At 32.9% G+C, this 18,452-nt stretch overlaps 1 protein-coding gene and 1 non-coding gene across 5 annotated transcripts in view; one reads left to right on the top strand and one right to left on the bottom strand.

Annotated features, from left to right (window-relative positions):
* The window catches only part of ORC4 (origin recognition complex subunit 4), a 99,642-nt gene that overhangs the window by 20,117 nt on the left and 61,073 nt on the right, over window positions 1-18,452 (bottom strand). For 3 of the 4 annotated variants that reach the window (XM_036857410.1, XM_036857409.1, XM_036857408.1), the window contains exons 5-9: window positions 14,437-14,512; window positions 13,886-13,971; window positions 10,948-10,996; window positions 3,948-4,099; window positions 1,043-1,216 (exon numbers count right to left, since the gene is read on the bottom strand). In XM_036857410.1, coding sequence (XP_036713305.1) covers window positions 1,043-1,216; window positions 3,948-4,099; window positions 10,948-10,996; window positions 13,886-13,971; window positions 14,437-14,512 — 537 coding nt within the window. The remainder of the gene's footprint in view (window positions 1-1,042; window positions 1,217-3,947; window positions 4,100-10,947; window positions 10,997-13,885; window positions 13,972-14,436; window positions 14,513-18,452) is intronic. The other variant, XM_036857411.1, reaches the window with a different exon arrangement.
* LOC118898656 lies at window positions 3,109-3,299 on the top strand. Its single transcript, XR_005020796.1, has one exon. It is a non-coding gene; the product is annotated as a U2 spliceosomal RNA (small nuclear RNA).

Consider the following 18,452-nt stretch of genomic DNA (forward strand, 5'->3'; position numbering starts at 1 on the left):
GGGAAAAAAGCAAGAATCGTTAAAGAGCAAAATAAATGCAAATTCTCACTTTTAATTTGGTATTGATATTTAAGATTTTATAGTAAAAAAATATAATCTATCATTATTGCTATAACATAAAACAATCTTTTAGAGCCAATGAATATAGACTGTTTAACTCTAAGCAGATCTAATCATCCTCACTCATTAGTATTTAATATTATAGACCAGTTTTTCCTAATTCTTTCATAACCAAGGACTCTATATTATTTTCCACTTTCACAAGGCCCATATTTTTGACATGTAAGATTTATTCAGTAATATTGTTTTTCAAACACATTATTAAACACACATTCACACACATACACTCTCTCCCTTTTCCTTGCCAACTAAAACTTGTCAGTATCAGATAAACTGATGCTAGTATGCTTAGCTGATACAACAACAGTCTGTACAAATTAGGCTGTTCAACTTAAGTATAAGTAAATTTAGAGTCCACAAGGTTCAGTAAATGTTTAAAACAACAAGTGAGTGTGCGTTTGCAACTTAAGACCCTCAGGGCTCCAAGGACTCAAAGATGGGATATGTCAATATAGATAATATAACCAAAGTTGCCACAGTCTGAATTGCCTCTTAATAGACCCAATGAGAAAAACGCTTAAGTTGTTCATGAGAAGTGGAAAAGAAAAATCCACACTGGATAGTAGGTATGAACCTTACTAAGTTAATATATTGCTAAACTTATAAAATAAAGAAAATAAATATTTAATGATGAAGTTCATTAACAAAGTAATCTAAAATATAAACCAGATACAAATAAAACAAATCTCATAAAAGTTCTTTTGAGAAAAAAAATTTAGAAGTATGACATTTCAACTGTTTTTTAAAAGAAAATACACACACAAAAGAGTATAATTTGTATTAATGCAGTTTTGTGCCACAGTAATATTAGAAATTTTATGCTAACTTACAGATTTTAAAGATTTTCAAGTTTTAATTGCTTTCAAATGGTATAGCAAGACACAAATATTACTTTAACATTATTGTCTTTTTTCCAAACTACCTGAACATTTTCATTCCACTTCTCAGCGAAAATCTTGCCTGGAAATACTGCAGGTAGAGATAATTGTTCTTTAAATATTTTAAGATACTGTGGAAAACCAAATGAATTCATTAAGTGTATCTGCCGGTGGGAAAATCGTGACTTCACTCTCTTTTCTAAGAGTTCCAAAATATCCTTAAAAACAAACAAAAATCTCCGTAAGATGCATGTTTAAAATAACCATACCAATGTTAGAGGTATAACTATTTGAACTATCACTTATAATCCTGTTAACAGACAATTAAGCATTAAAAATGCTTATCCTGTAATACACAATTAAGCATTAAAAAAAATTTAATTATTCCCTTGATCTACTTAGGGCTACAAGGTAGTAGATGTAAGAGAATGTGGCTTGGAAATAAACCAAGCCTCTAAAAGTATTTTTAATCCAAGCTACTTTTAACCCCCTTCTAAGCACTTGTAAGCCTGGTGATGTCAAGCCTTTTCCCAACCATGTTTTTCTCAGCTAATCTTTAACACTGCAAGACTAACAATAACTGCTAAAAAATTATAGCTATCAATAAGCAATTTCATACATTCTATGAAGAATTCAGATAAAAAATTAAGATAATAAAATGTAATTAGACTTATTAACATTCATGAAAATTTAAACATCTTCATTGTTTTATGTAACAAAGACTCAAGAAGCAGCATGTGTAATGGAGAAAAATTCAGTTCACTAAACTATACAAATTTAAACTGAAGCCATGCCGGATTTAAGGAACAAACTGTAGAAGAGGAAACTGGCAGGAACACAGCGTGACATTGGTAAATTATTCTGTCTTTTGGCTTTTTTACAACAATATTTGAGAAACTACTTGTATTAGTGCTATTTTTCCTTAAGAAGTGAGGGAGCAAGTTTAGTGTCAATTTTCTATAAAAAAGAAAAACAAAAAGCTGTGGTGAGGCCCAGAAATACAGATTTTCAAATCTACCCAGATGATTCTAGGTTAAGAAACCAATGATATACAGGAAAGAATTAAAGTGACCGAAAAGGCATCATGGCATCATGGTTAGTGTGGAAAGGAAGACAGGAAAGATTAATAGCTTGCGGTTAGAGTGGGGGAGGGTGAATGAAAAACCTGAGATGTGTTTATAGGTTAAAGAAAAATATAGTGCCAGCATAAGACAATTAAAAGTTATGTTCAGAGACAGAAATATTATACATTTATTTTCTACTAAGGAGCAGTTCTAGATCAGCCATACAGATAAGCAATAATTAAGAGCCTGAACTTGGGAATGTAAAGAGATGGAAGTAAAAGAATTTTAGAGGTGAACAGTAACTGATAGTTTGGTGGTGGGCAGTAATGACAGAAATTGGTAATCTGGGGATACAGGGAATAGTAGAAAAAAAAAAAATTACTGCCACAAGGAAGAGGTTATTTGCTAGCAAAATCACTACTCCATCGATCCTTTTGCTCTTTCCCTATAAACATGGACACATAGATATATACTTAGACTTGAATTACACAGTTGGAGAATTATACATACAGAATAAAAAAGAGCCTCTGATAATATGGCTAAGGAGCTACTAACCCTTTATTTGGTCCCTCACTGGGTCAACAGCATTTGCCACTGCCACTTCCACCCAAAGGAAGAGCTTTTAGCAAGGAGGAATGTGCTTCCTTAACCACTGTGTTAGATTGCTACATTTTGAAAACAGGAATAAAGATATGTGGAGAACCAGCCAGATTTTCTATGAGAGAGGCTTATTATGAAAGCATACATCGTAAGCTCTAGAGCACTGGGGAAGGAGGACACAGAAAGCCACTCCTTTGAGAAACAGCACTAGCAGGACTATTGAAAGATGACTTAGTAAAGAGTTTCACGTTTCTAAAAAAGGGAACGAGCTGTACAAAAGGGGAATAAGGGCTTGACGTAAGCCTGCCATAAATGAAGGAGGAAAAAGGATGAAACCTACAGATGCATGACAGCCATAGTATAAGAAGAGAGGTGACTCTTAAAAACCAGTTTTACCTGAATTCAATTAGAAAGTTCATACTAGGAGAGTAAAAGAAGGTAAACACACTGCTTCTCGGCCTTTCGGCTAAGATCAAGTGTAGTATCTGTTCTTATCAGTTTAATAACTGATACGTGCTCTGTCCGAGGACAATGAATTAAATGGATTTCTGGAACAAGGAGATGGAATAGGAACTTGCTCCATCCATTCCACGCATTGACCTGGTATTGCAGTACTTCCAAGAATGGTGCACCCACTTTGGGGAAAAATTAAAAAAAAAAAAAAAAGACAGAGATAGAGAGAGAGAGAAGGTAATCGCAAAAAGACCTACATAAGCTGTCTGAAGGTACACAAGGTTCAACATGCATGGAGTCTTCACAAAGTAATGTGATAGTGACATTAACACTATGGATAAATCATTCTAAAATTCTCCAAGGAGCAAAGAATCCACTATCTACTGTGACAACCTGATAGAGATAATCCCTTCCATTTCTGGAGATATATACTTACAAAGTTGGGACAGTATCATTTTGAGTTGATTCCAAGCATTTTTAAAATATGGAAAGAATCTTAAATGTAAAAAGTAGAAACTATTAGCAATTTTTATAAAACGGTAGTGAGGTTATTTAACTTTCTCTTTATTTGCTAATGTAGAAATTATATTTATTAGCATAATCTCACTTCACATTTTTTTATTCAGTGATTTGATTAGAGGGCAGGAGGTATTAGTCTATGAGGATATGTGATAAATATTTCCTTGTTTTCCTCAATTTGAGTTGAAAAGTGGGATAAATGTGCCAAGTATTGATGAAATACATTTGAAAAATGACCTACATAGTGATAAATCAGTAATTAAGCTTTAATTTTCTAAATATTATAATCAATTTTTAAAATAGAAACACTTACCAATCTACATGTAAGACCAATAACTGCTACCGGAGTCTGTGCAGACTGAGAAATGTCAAAAAGATTATAGAGGAGTGTTTGGTTTTTATGATGAGCAAAAAGATCAAATTCATCTAATATGAAGATCACTGGGCAACTACTAGTCCGGTCACCTAAGAAAAAATAAGAGTTTTATATTAACAAGCAATTATGTCAGCCTTTCTTAAATTTCTAAACTATTTATTACATTTCAGTTTTAAAAACTCAATTCAAAAATAATATACTGATAACCTACTTTGGGGTGGGGCACTTACCAATGCATGTACATTTACTAAACAAAAAAAATTATTCAAAGGAGAAAATAGCCCCTATGGTCATCAGGTAATTCACAGTCTACTCACCAGACTCTAGTAGCTTTACTGATGTTAAGAAAATCATTTAAATGACTGAAAACTATTGTTTTTTAAATTATGTAAACATAATTCTTCTATCATCAGAAAATTGACAAGGACATTCACAGAAAGATAGACAAGATGAAAAGGCAGAGGGCTATGTACCAGATGAAGGAACAAGATAAAACCCCAGAAAAACAACTAAATGAAGTGGAGATAGGCAACCTTCCAGAAAAAGAATTCAGAATAATGACAGTGAAGATGATACAGGACCTCGGAATAAGAATGGAGGCAAAGATCGAGAAGATGCAAGAAATGTTTAACAAAGACCTAGAAGAATTAAAGAACAAACAAACAGAGATGAACAATACAATAACTGAAATGAAAACTACACTAGAAGGAATCAATAGCAGAATAACTGAGGCACAAGAACGGATAAGTGACCTGGAAGACAGAATGGTGGAATTCACTGCTGTGGAACAGACTAAAAAAAAGAATGAAAAGAAATGAAGACAGCCTAAGAGACCTCTGGGACAACATTAAATGCAACAACATTCGCATTATAGGGGTCCCAGAAGGAGACGAGAGAGAGAAAGGACCAGAGAAAATATTTGAAGAGATTCTAGTCGAAAACTTCCCTAACATGGGAAAGGAAATAGCCACCCAAGTCCAGGAAGCTCAGAGAGTCCCATACAGGATAAACCCAAGGAGAAACATGCCGAGACACATAGTAATCAAACTGGCAAAAATTAAAGGCAAAGAAAAATTATTGAAAGCAGCAAGGGAAAAACGACAAATAACATACAAGGGAACTCCCATAAGGTTAACAGCTGATTTCTCAGCAGAAACTCTACAAGCCAGAAGGGAGCGGCATGATATACTTAAAGTGACGAAAGGGAAGAACCTACAACCAAGATTACTTACCCGGCAAGGATCTCATTTAGATTTGATGGAGAAATCAAAAGCTTTACAGGCAAGCAAAAGCTACGAGAATTCAGCACCACCAAACCAGCTCTACAACAAATGTTAAAGGAACTTCTCTAAGTGGGAAACACAAGAGAAGAAAAGGACCTACAAAAACAAACCCAAAACAATTAAGAAAATGGTAATAGGAACATACATATCGATAATTACCTTAAACGTGAATGGATTAAATGCTCCAACCAAAAGACACAGGCTTCCTGAATGGATACAAAAACAAGACCCACATAAATGCTGTCTACAAGAGACCCACTTCAGACTTAGGGACACATACAGACTGAAAGTGAAGGGATGGAAAAAGATATTCCATGCAAATGGAAATCAAAAGAAAGCTGGAGTAGCAATTCTCATATGAGGTAAAATAGACTTTAAAATAAAGAATGTTACAAGAGACAAGGAAGGACACTACATAATGATCAAGGGATCAATCCAAGAAGAAGATATAACAATTATAAATATATATGCACCCAACATAGAAGTACCTCAATACATAAGGCAACTGCTAACATCTATAAAAGAGGAAATCGACAGTAACACAGTAATAGCAGGGGACTTTAACACCTCACTTACACCAATAGACAGATCATCCAATATGAAAATAAATAAGGAAACAGAAGCTTTAAATGACACAATAGACCAGATAGATTTAATTGATATTTATAGGACATTCCATCCAAAACCAGCAGATTACACTTTCCTCTAAAGTGCTCACAGAACATTCTCCAGAATAGATCACATCTTGGGTAACAAATCAAGCCTCAGTAAATTTAAGAAAACTGAAATCATATCAAGCATCTTTTCTGACCACAGTGCTCTGAGATTAGAAATCAATTACGAGGAAAAAAACGTAAAAAACACAAACACATGGAGGCTAAACAATACGTTACTAAATAACCAAGAGATCACTGAAGAAATCAAAGAGGAAATCAAAAATACCTAGAGACAAATGACAATGAAAACATGACGATCCAAAACCTATGGGATGCAGCAAAAGCAGTTCTAAGAGGGAAGTTTATAGCTATACAAGCCTACCTAAAGAAACAAGAAAAATCTCAAGTAAACAATCTAACCTTACACCTAAAGGAACTAGAGAAAGAAGAACAAACAAAACCCAAAGTTAGCAGAAGGAAAGAAATCATAAAGATCAGAGCGGAAATAAATGAAACAGAAACAAAGAAAACAATAGAACAGATTAATAAAACTAAAAGCTGGTTCTTTGAGAAGATAAACAAAATTGATAAGCTTTCAGCCAGTCTCATCAAAAAAAAGAGGGAGAGGACTCAAATCAATAAAATTAGAAATGAAAAAGGAGAAGTTACAACAGACACCGCAGAAATACAAAGCATCCTAGGAGACTACTACAAGCAACTCTATGCCAATAAAATGGACAACCTGGAAGAAATGGACAAATTCTTAGAAAGGTATAACCTTCCAAGACTGAACCAGGAAGAAACAGAAAATATGAACAGACCAATCACAAGTAATGAAATTGAAACTGATTAAAAATCTTCCAACAAACCAAAGTCCAGGACCAGATGGCTTCACAGGTGAATTCTATCAAACATTTAGAGAAGAGCTAACACCCATCCTTCTCAAACTCTTCCAAAAATTGCAGAGGAAGGAACACTCCCAAACTCATTCTATGAGGCCACCATCACCCTGATACCAAAACCAAAGATACTACAAAAAAAGAAAATTACAGACCAATATCGCTGATGGAATATAGATGCAAAAATCCTCAACAAAATACTAGCAAACAGAATCCAACAACACATTAAAAGGATCATACACCACGATCAAGTGGGATTTACCCCAGGGATGCAAGGATTCTTCAATATACGCAAATCCATCAATGTAATACACCATATTAACAAATTATAGAATAAAAACCATATGATCATCTCAATAGGTGCAGAAAAAGCTTTTGACAAAATTCAACACCCATTTATGATAAAAACTCTCCAGAAAGTGGGCATAGAGGGAACCCACCTCAACATAATAAAGGCCATATATGACAAACCCACAGCAAACATCATTCTCAATGGTGAAAAACTGAAAGCATTTCCTCTAAGATCAGGAACGAGACAAGGATGTCCACTCTCACCACTATTATTGGAAGTCCTAGCCACGGCAATCAGAGAAGAAAAAGAAATAAAAGGAATACAAATTGGAAAAGAAGAAGTAAAACTGTCACTGTTTGCAGATGACATGATACTATACATAGAGAATCCTAAAAATGCCACCAGCAAACTTCTAGAGCTAATCAATGAATTTGGTAAAGTAGCAGGATACAAAATTAATGCACAGAAATCTCTTGCATTCCTATACACTAATGATGAAAAATCTGAAAGAGAAATTATGGAAACACTCCCATTTACCATTGCAACAAAAAGAATAAAATACTTAGGAATAAACCTACCTAGGGAGACAAAAGACCTGTATGCAGAAAACTATAAGACACTGATGAAAGAAATTAAAGATGATACCAACAGATGGAGAGATATACCATGTTCTTGGACTGGAAGAATCAATACTGTGAAAATGACTATACTACACAAAGCAATCTACAGATTCAATGCAATCCCTATCAAATTACCAATGGCATTTTTTACGGAATGAGAACAAATCATCTTAAAATTTGTATGGAGACACAAAAAACCCCGAATAGCCAAAGCAGTCTTGAGGGCAAAAAACAGAGCTGGAGGAATCAGACTCCCTGACTTCAGACTACACTACAAAGCTACAGTAATCAAGACAATATGGTACTGGCACAAAAACAGAAATATAGATCAATGGAACAAGATAGAAAGCCCAGAGATAAACCCACGCACCTATGGTCAACTAATCTATGACAAAGGAGGCAAAGATATACAATGGAGAAAAGACAGTCTCTTCAATAAGTGGTGCTGGGAAAACTGGACAGCTACATGTAAAAGAATGAAATTAGAATACTCCCTAACACCATACACAAAAATAAACTCAAAATGGATTAATGACCTAAATGTAAGATCGGACACTATGAAACTCTTAGAGGAAAACATAGGCAGAACACTCTATGACATAAATCACAGCAAGATCCTTTTGACCCACCTCCTAGAGAAATGGAAATAAAAACAAAAATAAACAAATGGGACCTAATGAAACTTCAAATCGTTTGCACAGCAAAGGAAACCATAAACAAGACGAAAAGACAACCCTCAGAATGGGAGAAAATATTTGCAAACGAATCAACGGACAAAGGATTAATCTCCAAAATACATAACGGCTCAGTCAGCTCAATATTAAAGAAATAAACAACCCAATCCAAAAATGGGCAGAAGACCTAAATAGACATTTCTCCAAAGAAGACATACAGATGGCCAAGAGGCACATGAAAAGCTGCTCAACATCACTAATTATTAGAGAAATGCAAATCAAAACTACAATGAGGTATCACCTCACACCAGTTAGAATGGGCATCATCAGAAAATCTACAAACAACAAATGCTGGAGAGGGTGTGGAGAAAAGGGAACCCTCTTGCACTGTTGGTGGGAATGTAAATTGATACAGCCACTATGGAGAACAATATGGAGGTTCCTTAAAAAACTAAAAATAGAATTACCATATGATCCAGCAATCCCACTACTGGGCATATACCCAGAGAAAAGCGTAATTCAAAAAGACACATGCACCCCAATGTTCATTGCAGCACTATTTACAATAGCCAGGTCATGGAAGCAACCTAAATGCCCATCGACAGACGAATGGATAAAGAAGATGTGGTACATATATACAATGGAATATTACTCAGCCATAAAAAGGAAGGAAATTGAGTCATCTGTTGAGACATGGATGGATCTAGAGACTGTCACACAGAGTAAAGTAAGTGAGAAAGAGAAAAACAAATATCGTATATTAACGCATGTATGTAGAACCTAGAAAAATGGTACAGATGAACCGGTTTGCAGGGCATAAGTTGAGACACAGATGTAGAGAACAAACGTATGGACACCAAGGGGGGAAAACTGCGGTGGGGTGGGGATGGTGATGTGCTGAATTGGGCGACTGGGATTGACATGTATACACTGATGTGTATAAAATTGATGACTGATTAAAAAAAAAAAAATTGACAAGGATCTTTTAACACCTACAGAGACCAAAACACTTTGGGATTAAATACAGAGGGACATAAAACTATTACTTCAAAAGAGACTTATTTTTAGTTAGTAGAAATGCAAAGTAAATCTTCCCATAGAAATAATTTTTATAAATAACCGTTGTACTATGAAGTTTAACCAAAGCTACTTTAACTCCTACGAATGACAATTTTAACACTTCAACAATAGGGAAAAGTTCAACATGACTCTGTGGATTTGTTTTTCTCCTCACAACAATGGAAACTACTTTAGCAGAACAATCACTATTACCTTAAGGTCTAAGGCTTTATATTTGCATAAAAAGTGAAAAAAAAACTTATAATGAACAGATTTATTAATAATAATTATTAATATTACCTGTTAGATAATATCTGATAATATTATCCAGTAGATAATAAAACATATGCATTAACCTAAATGATATTAAAACCACAGGGACCACTCAGAAGTCTAGACCTACATAATATAGTACTTTAGTTTTTGATAAAATATAGCATACGTAACAATGGAAAAAGTGGTATATTCAAGATTAGATCTTTACACCTTACCAAAATAAATTCCAGCCAAATTATGAATTATATGTACTGGATGAAAATATAAGTGAATGTCAAAGTATGAAGGAGAGAAAAATTTTGACTATGTAAAAAATTTTAAACTTCTATTCAGCAGAAAAGTCCAAACCAAACTTAAGAAAGAAACAAGTGCAAGAATTCACATAATAAGTATGAGATAAACCACCAAAATAAGGCAAAGAACCAACAGGAAATACACAAACCAGGAAATATCAGTGGTCAATTAAAATCTGATATGAACATAATCAGTACCCAAATTATGCAAATTAAACTAAAATAAAAATTTTTTCTATTAAATAGGCAAACATGAAAATAATTGTTTTTGAGGTCCTGAAGGAAAAAAGTACTTTTAAATATGTTTAGAAAATGGACCTTCTAGGGTAGTTTGGTAATTAACATTTATTCTTTTAAATGTAGAACATTTTAATCTAGAATTCTGTACTCACTGAAATTTACCCCAGGAAATCTGGATGATCATTTAAGCATTTCTTCCTAATTATACAAAATTAGAAATAAAAGTTGATAGCTGGTGATTAATAAATTATAATTCATTATATTAGAATTTTAAATTATAGTTAATTTATATTTTTAAAATGAAATATATGAGAACCATAAAAATGATGATGCACCTCAATATTTACTGACATGGAAAGATGCTTACAACATACCATGAGTAAGTGAAAAGATGTATATCACACAACAAAATAGAAAAGATTTTATTATTATTGAAAATTCTGTCTATCTATACCAACGATATACTACAGGTGAATACAGATATGAAATCAAATGTTAATTGGAATAATCACTATTATTAGGGATTTCAGTGGTCATTATTTTGTTTTTCATATTTCTTTATTATTTTTTGTAAAAGCATATGATCAAGGGAAAAATAAAGCTAAAGAAATATCTTTTGATATTGTTAAACATACTAATATTTACCTTTTTTTAAAGCTTCCAGAAGAAATGAAAGGTTTTCGGCAAAGCTTCCCTGAATAACAAAAAAAGATACCATGACTAGAAGTTTAGTGAAATAAAGAATAAAAGAGGGCTATATGATTCTATATATTGTATAGACACTGTGTATCTGGCCAAAGTCATTGGCCAGATTCTGAGCTGAATATCTCTATGCTTACAATCTAAAACTTAAATACAAAAGTAGAGATGGCATAGCACTGAAAATGGCATTATTATGCCATGTTCAAAATTTTATATTTTCTAGATAAAATCTGTAGAACTGTTAACTTTATTTAAAGGTAATTTTTAAGAGTTGTTATATTCTAAATACAGTCAGAGAACAAGAAATCCATTTCACTTTGTATCTTGAAACACATCAGTCTCTTGCAAGTCTCAAATTTGTACCACTAAAAAAATTACCATGAATTTAAATGAGATCCAAAAGGAAAAGGGAGAAGAAACTTGCCTCAAACATCAGACAATACAAGAGTGTTTCTCTATTCAAGAGAATATTATAGAATTTGTATATATCATATCAAATTTGGCTATGTTTACTTGGAACACAGCCAAAACATTTTTGGATACAACTTAAATATTCTGGTTGGAAATTAATAGAGTAGCAGATGCATTATCCAGATGTTCCAGCCTGTGGATAAAGGCCTCATTAAAATATTTTTTCACTGAAGTCCTTAATTTTTACTTCATTCAGATTTCTTAATTTAAAGAAACAGCCAACTTTAAATTTGAGGAGATATATAGGAAAAAAGAAACCCACTTGTTTGTTTCCCAGTAGAGAGAACTGATATAAAATAGCATAACAGGTTGTAAAGAGCTTCTACATATTTTGTGATGATTACATACTGTCAAGTAATACTATTTCCAAGGTAGGCAGGGCAAGATGTATTTACCAGAACATAAACAAAGGCTCAGAGACAATCTGTTGGAAAATCAGTGGTCAAAATTACTCAAAGGTTGCTTACATTTTGCTATTTTTTAAAGACTATTATACTTGACATTAAGTGTAAGTATATACTTAGATAAATTCATATGCACATAAGAATTTACTTATATAAGTATATATTTATATATATATACACATTTATGTGTGTGTGTATATATATATATAAAAGAATATACAAGTTTGCTCTAAGTACATCAAAACAGAAAGGGTCTGGGTTAAATCACTTCGTTTCTTAATGTCCAGCCTTTGTCATTTTATGACTTCAGGCACACTAATTATGTTCTCTTAGCCTCAGGTGCCTAATCTATATACAATGTAGAAGTTAAACTAATAATCTGTATATGTGGGGATTATGATAACAATAGTGATGACTAGGATGATAACCAACTGTGCCTTGTATTATTTCATATGAATCCAATGCAAATAGCTCTATTTAGAAAAGTCAGAAACACTAATCTACTGGAAACCAAAAGCCAAACAGAGTCTACGTAATAGTAACTCTCCTTTGCCAAGTAGGCCGCTATCTTCTACATTACATTCTGGACAGGAGGTAGAACAACAGATTTACAGAAGAAGCATTTGAACTTGCACTTCAAAGACCTGTAGATAGGGACTTCCCTGGTGGTGCAGTGGTTAAGAATCCACCTGCCAATGCAGGGGACATGGGCTCGATCCCTGGTCCGGGAAGATCCCACATGCCGCAGAGCAACTAAGCCTGTGTGCCACAACTACTGAGCCTGCGCTCTAGAGCCCGTTCACCTAGAGCCCGTGCTCCGCAACAAGAGAAGCCACTGCAATGAGAAGCGTGCCCACCACAATGAAGAGTAGCCCTGCTCACCACAACTAGAGAAAGCCCACGCGCAGCAATGAAGACGCAATGCAGCAAAAAAAAAAAAAAAAAAAAGAAGACCTGTAGATAATGGAAGGGTAACACATGATTGGCTCAACTTTTTATAGGTAATTTTTAAAGAATAAAATTACTAAATGTTAGGAGGCTTACACAACTATGCAGTGTTACTGCAGAACAGAGACACAGTTTAGAGATTAGAGTGACACCACTGAATGATCACCAGTGACCAGAAAATGAACTTGGAACGTCTACAACCTGCTTCAATTGCATTAAGCAGATGAGTCATTTCATTATGAAAATTAAGGCAGCTGTAAGTTAATCATGTTTCCCTTGAGCCTTATAAATCAAGTGGTAGGTAAAAAGTTTAATAGAAGTTCCAAAACATTTCTAATCAGTTTAAATTATTGATGTTTACTGTCCTGAGATTCCAAGCTACAATAATGAGATGTGGGTAACTTTCTGAGAACATTTTAATAAGAGGTAACTGACACTTGCACAGCATATTACCATCCTATTTAAAAAAAAAAACAAAACATAAATGATGTTTAATACTTCGTTTCTTCTTTAGAATAAATCTGTGAGGTAAGTATAATAAGATAATGCCAATTTAACAGGTGAGAGATCTGTAATTCAAAGATATTTATTAGCCATGATTACCAGGTAGTCAATAGTTACAGGGCAAGACTCAAATCCACTTGTTGTAGCTTCAAATTCAATACATTTTCCACTACTCCCATGCTATCCAAGTCTCATAAGACTAGAAATAGACTGCTAGAGTGTCGTATTTTTAAAAACATAATAATCTATCTCCAAAGGTAGATAATCATAATATTTATCTTACAGATGAAGAAACAAACTCAGATAATATCTACACAAACCTGGATTTTTTGAAGTATTTTATAACTAGTATAACCTACTTCAAAAAAATCTAAACATAAAGATTTGATGAATAAATGCATCCTAGTACTTTGTACATTCTTATGATAAGAATCTTGCATATTTCAATTTAGAATCTCTGAACTCTTCCTACTCTTCCAAAAATATAAACGTATCTATGCTATACAGACTTTAATTTGAAGCCTATTTAATAAAATAATGAAAATGATACTTACAAAAACTTTATCTCCAACTACATTTTCCAGATTTAACTGCCTTGTGATTTCCTTTAAGGCAATTTTATCATTGATCTGCAGCAGTCCTGAAATAAAGCCCATCTTAAAGTATTTAATAAAAATGAAATATGTATTTGATACAATGCAGATTATTTTCCAGTCAAGCAAGTTTTCTAATGCTTTTTAAAATTTAACTAGAAAGAAAAAAGTCAAAGCCTGTTAGTGTACATTATTTCCTTTTAAAAACTCAACAGTGAAAACATTTAATAGACTCAAAGAACCATCTTCCTTGGGATTAGTATTATTTAAAAAAAAGATAAGAAAATCAAGATAAAAAACAAGAGACCTTATGTGTCTCCTTTATTAATATTTTTTTAATTTCTAAAAATACTGTGTACAGTGTGCTAAAGTAAAAGTTGTTAAACAAGGATTTAGTTTTTAAAATATAGTTATTAATGCAGATTTAAAACACATGAGTAAATTAAGTTTCATAATATAAAAAGCTCACATGGCTTACATCACTTCCAATAGCAAAATGAGGACATACTTACCATTTAAGTGAACTTGTAATACATTTTCACTCATTTCTTCTACTTCCATTAGTTCTTTCAAAGCATGGTTTATTAACTAAATAATATTAAAAAGTTTATGAAATATTTAATAATAGGTAAAAGATAAGCCCATATTCTTTTTTAAAATATGAGTAATAGGAACAGAATATAAACAGATTGTCATTTAAAATCAACAATTAAATTTGCAGATTCTCTGTAGATAGAAGGTTTAACTAGAACTCCTAAAGTCTGACTCTTAAGATGCCAGAGCCTGGACTGATGCCACACTCTCTCAATCAGCTACCCAAACTTCTAATAAATGTTTAGAAATAACCCTTAAGTTTTCAAAGAAATACTTCTCTATAGTAGAAGTCACATAAAACTATGGCCACTTAAGAACTTCATGTCTCAGTCAGTTCATTATATGTCTCCACCATTTACTCTACAAAATTATCATTGAAATCAGTTAAAAGCTATTGAAAATAAGTACAAGAACAATGTTAAATGATTGCAAAATGTCTGCCCCCAATACAGCAATTTTTATGAAATACTGTGAACTACTTTGTATGTTACCTTAAAATGAAAATTAAAAAAGAAATACCAAGAGGTTAAGCTGAAAAAAGAGATGTTGCCTTTGTTAGCTGCTAGGTAAGCAAAGAAAGCCCTTATTAAACTTAGAGCTCACAATTAAAAAAAAATTATTAATACTAATAATATACTTAAAATATAATAGTAATTACTACTAAAAATACCCAGAAAGTGTTATGCCACCGTAAACTGTTCAATTATAAAGCTTCACATTTTTATAATTACAGGTTTCTATGCCACATACTTACATTCTTTATATTTTTTGATTTGTGACATCTTATCACTCATACTGCACTATCATATATATCTCTTCATATTAATACTACATATTATCTTAAATTTGAAAATAAATAGAATTAAGAAAAACCATAAAGCTTTTTAAAAGGAAGAGTAATGGCAGATTATTCTTTTTAATATGAAAATAGAAATAGAACGGTACTATCCCAAAATATATAGTCCAGGAAATTAGGCTAAGTATACAATAAAGATGGCATCAAAATTTAGTGAGGACAAAAAGGATTATTCAACAAAGTCACTGAGACAACTGGTAAGCTATTTTGAAAAACAAAATACTATTTGTATTTGCAATATTCTACCTCTATTTGTCACTGTAATATCTTTGTGCAATACAAAGAAAACAAATACCCTCATTTTAAATTATTAGGTTTCACAACAGTATATCAAACATACTAGCTATTCCTGGTATATCTGTATAGTTTCTAAAGCATATGGAATTCTACCTCAGATCACAGGTAGTCCTCTTAAAAAAGTCCTCTTAAAAAAAGACAATCTCAAAATGTCAACTGTCATACTATGAGTAAAAGCCCAGCTGAGATATTACATTCTTTACAGAAAACTGTCAGAAGATGAGATGGTACTTTCTGTCTTTGGATCAAGTCAGACCCTATCGCAAGAGTTAGTCCCCAAATGATACAGCTGTATTCTCTTAGTAACTTGCTGTGTTCTTGCCCACACCTCTTGATATTTTACTTACATGATATTTATATTTCCCTGGCTCTGATTTTATGTTTAAAATCATTTCACGTTTGATGAATTGTTCAAAACCATTTCAAATTCTTTGCAGTATGAAACAGGGTTAATAATAATACCTTCATTTTACATATGCATAGAGAGAGTTGTAACAGGTTTATAGCCTCTTTCCACTGAATTTACTTTAACACCAGGTTACTATGATTTGCTTGAATTAGCTCACAATTTTTTTATGAGGTGTGACCGTCTGAAATGATATTAGCAAGTATGTCTTCAAATAATAATTTTAGTTCCACTCTGGATATTGCTAAAATTTACTGTGTTAATTGGCTAGGTTACCAATCACATAATGCCAGTTTTTTTTCAAGGAAACAATGTCATCTTTTCAAATATTTTAAACTATATTATGTACTAAAAAAACTTAGTTGGTTATGTTACACTAACCAGCATAACCCATTTGGCTACCCCATTTCCACATTCTTTGTAGCTAAAAATTAATTTTACAAACATACTAGCACAGTTTGCTTAGAACTGCCAACATCCAGAGATTTTTATGCTTACCTACTATTACTATTCCCAAATACTTTAAGGAACACAAGATTCAACAATATGCAACTAGAAGAAATATCAACTAGAAGAAACATCCTACTTAACCATCTAGCAAGTTTCTTTGTCTACAGTTATCTCTATATAGAAGAGTATTTTCCAGGGTCCAATCTGTCATTTGGAACCATATCTATTTTTAAAATAAATGTTTGAAATACAGCAAACCACAATATCTGTTACCTTTATCGCTTAACTGTGGATTCTGAATTTTTGTATTTTGGATAGTTTGGCCAAGGATAGTGTTTTAAATATACTGTAATCTTATTTTTTAAGTTCAAATTTACATGATTATACTAATAATATTACTAACACATGACTGTACTAATGCTATGATATATATAATTATACTAATTATATTACATAATAAAATTCTTATCTAAGAATAACTTATTTTATATCTCAGGATACTCCCACACACACAACAAATCACAAAAGTGGCACGAGTTAAACAATACTCCTTATCTTTTTGACCTCTCAATATTGGAGTGCAGTAGGAATAAATTAAATTGTACCAAAATGGAATACCAGGTATGGGTTCTTCCATATTCCAGTTAACTCACATTAGATAAATGACGTCAAAACACCAGAACAGTGTGTTGTACCCACAGACTTTAGAATTCAAAGACTGACCCTTAATGTAGACAATGGATTTTAGTTAGTAATGATGTTTCAATATCACTTTCATTAATTTTAACAAATGTACCACACTAAGGCAAGATATTAATGATAGGGGAAACTGTGTGCACGTGTGTGCATGTATGTATGTGGAGATTATATGGGAACTCTGTACTATCTGCTTACTTTTTCTGTAAAAAATGTATCTATTTTAGCCAATTTACTAATGAAATGGAGTATAGCTTTAATTTGTATTTACTTATACATCTTTGTAAGCATTTACTAGCTATGTTTACTTTTTTTCTGAACTTTCTCCATGCCTTTAGGGACAAACTTCCAAGATGAAAGTTCAGAATAAATTCAGTCATTAGCTGTTCAAGTTATATTTTTAGGCTTGACACTTTGATGTATAAATCACTGAGATTCAACTTCTCTGTTGTATTGTTATTTTGTTTCAAGATGCACAGTGTACGACAGAATAACAGGTCTAATGTACTGATTTCCTAATTCTCATTTTCTCCTGTACTGATGATACAAGAGTATCACTATGGAGCTCCTTGAAGAATTAAAGTATTATGTAAAAATGTTCTTCAAAAATACATAGGATAATGTGTTTTCCAAAGACAATAAAATAATGAAAACTGGAAAGAAAGGAAAACTATCCTTTACTAAAGAAAGACTTAAATTCACATTAAGAGGGTTTGCAGAGCTTCAGTTTTTATGACCCACACTTGGAAATAGCCTATGAAATGTTCACACTGCTAAGATAGAGAAATTCTAAAAGCATCCAGACAAGGAAAAATCACAAACAAACTCAAAACACGTTAGCTGTGGTGGTCATCAGTGATGTTCACCATACTTCTGCTTAACCTCCCTTTCTAGGCACCTAGGAAAAATGTACTTCCTTGTTCTCTTGAAATTAGGTGTAACCATGTGACTCACTCTGTTCAGTGAACTGTGAGATGTGTTCTGTATCACCTCTGGATAGGAACTTTAAGAGTGTCCATGATTCATCATGCTCCCTTTCCTCCACTGGGGTGTTTGTGGAGGAATGCTGACATAACATCCACCACTTCCTTTGAGTGACTACAGAGAACAGTGCCCCCCTGCTGATCCACACTACGCATCGAGCAAAAGTAAACATACACTTCTTTGTGTCAAGACACTGAAATTTAGGGTTGTTATGACTGCATAATCTAAACTATCCAGTTTATAAA

This window comes from Balaenoptera musculus, chromosome 7, assembly GCF_009873245.2.
Source record: "Balaenoptera musculus isolate JJ_BM4_2016_0621 chromosome 7, mBalMus1.pri.v3, whole genome shotgun sequence".
In the NCBI taxonomy this organism is placed as follows: Eukaryota; Metazoa; Chordata; class Mammalia; order Artiodactyla; family Balaenopteridae; genus Balaenoptera; species Balaenoptera musculus.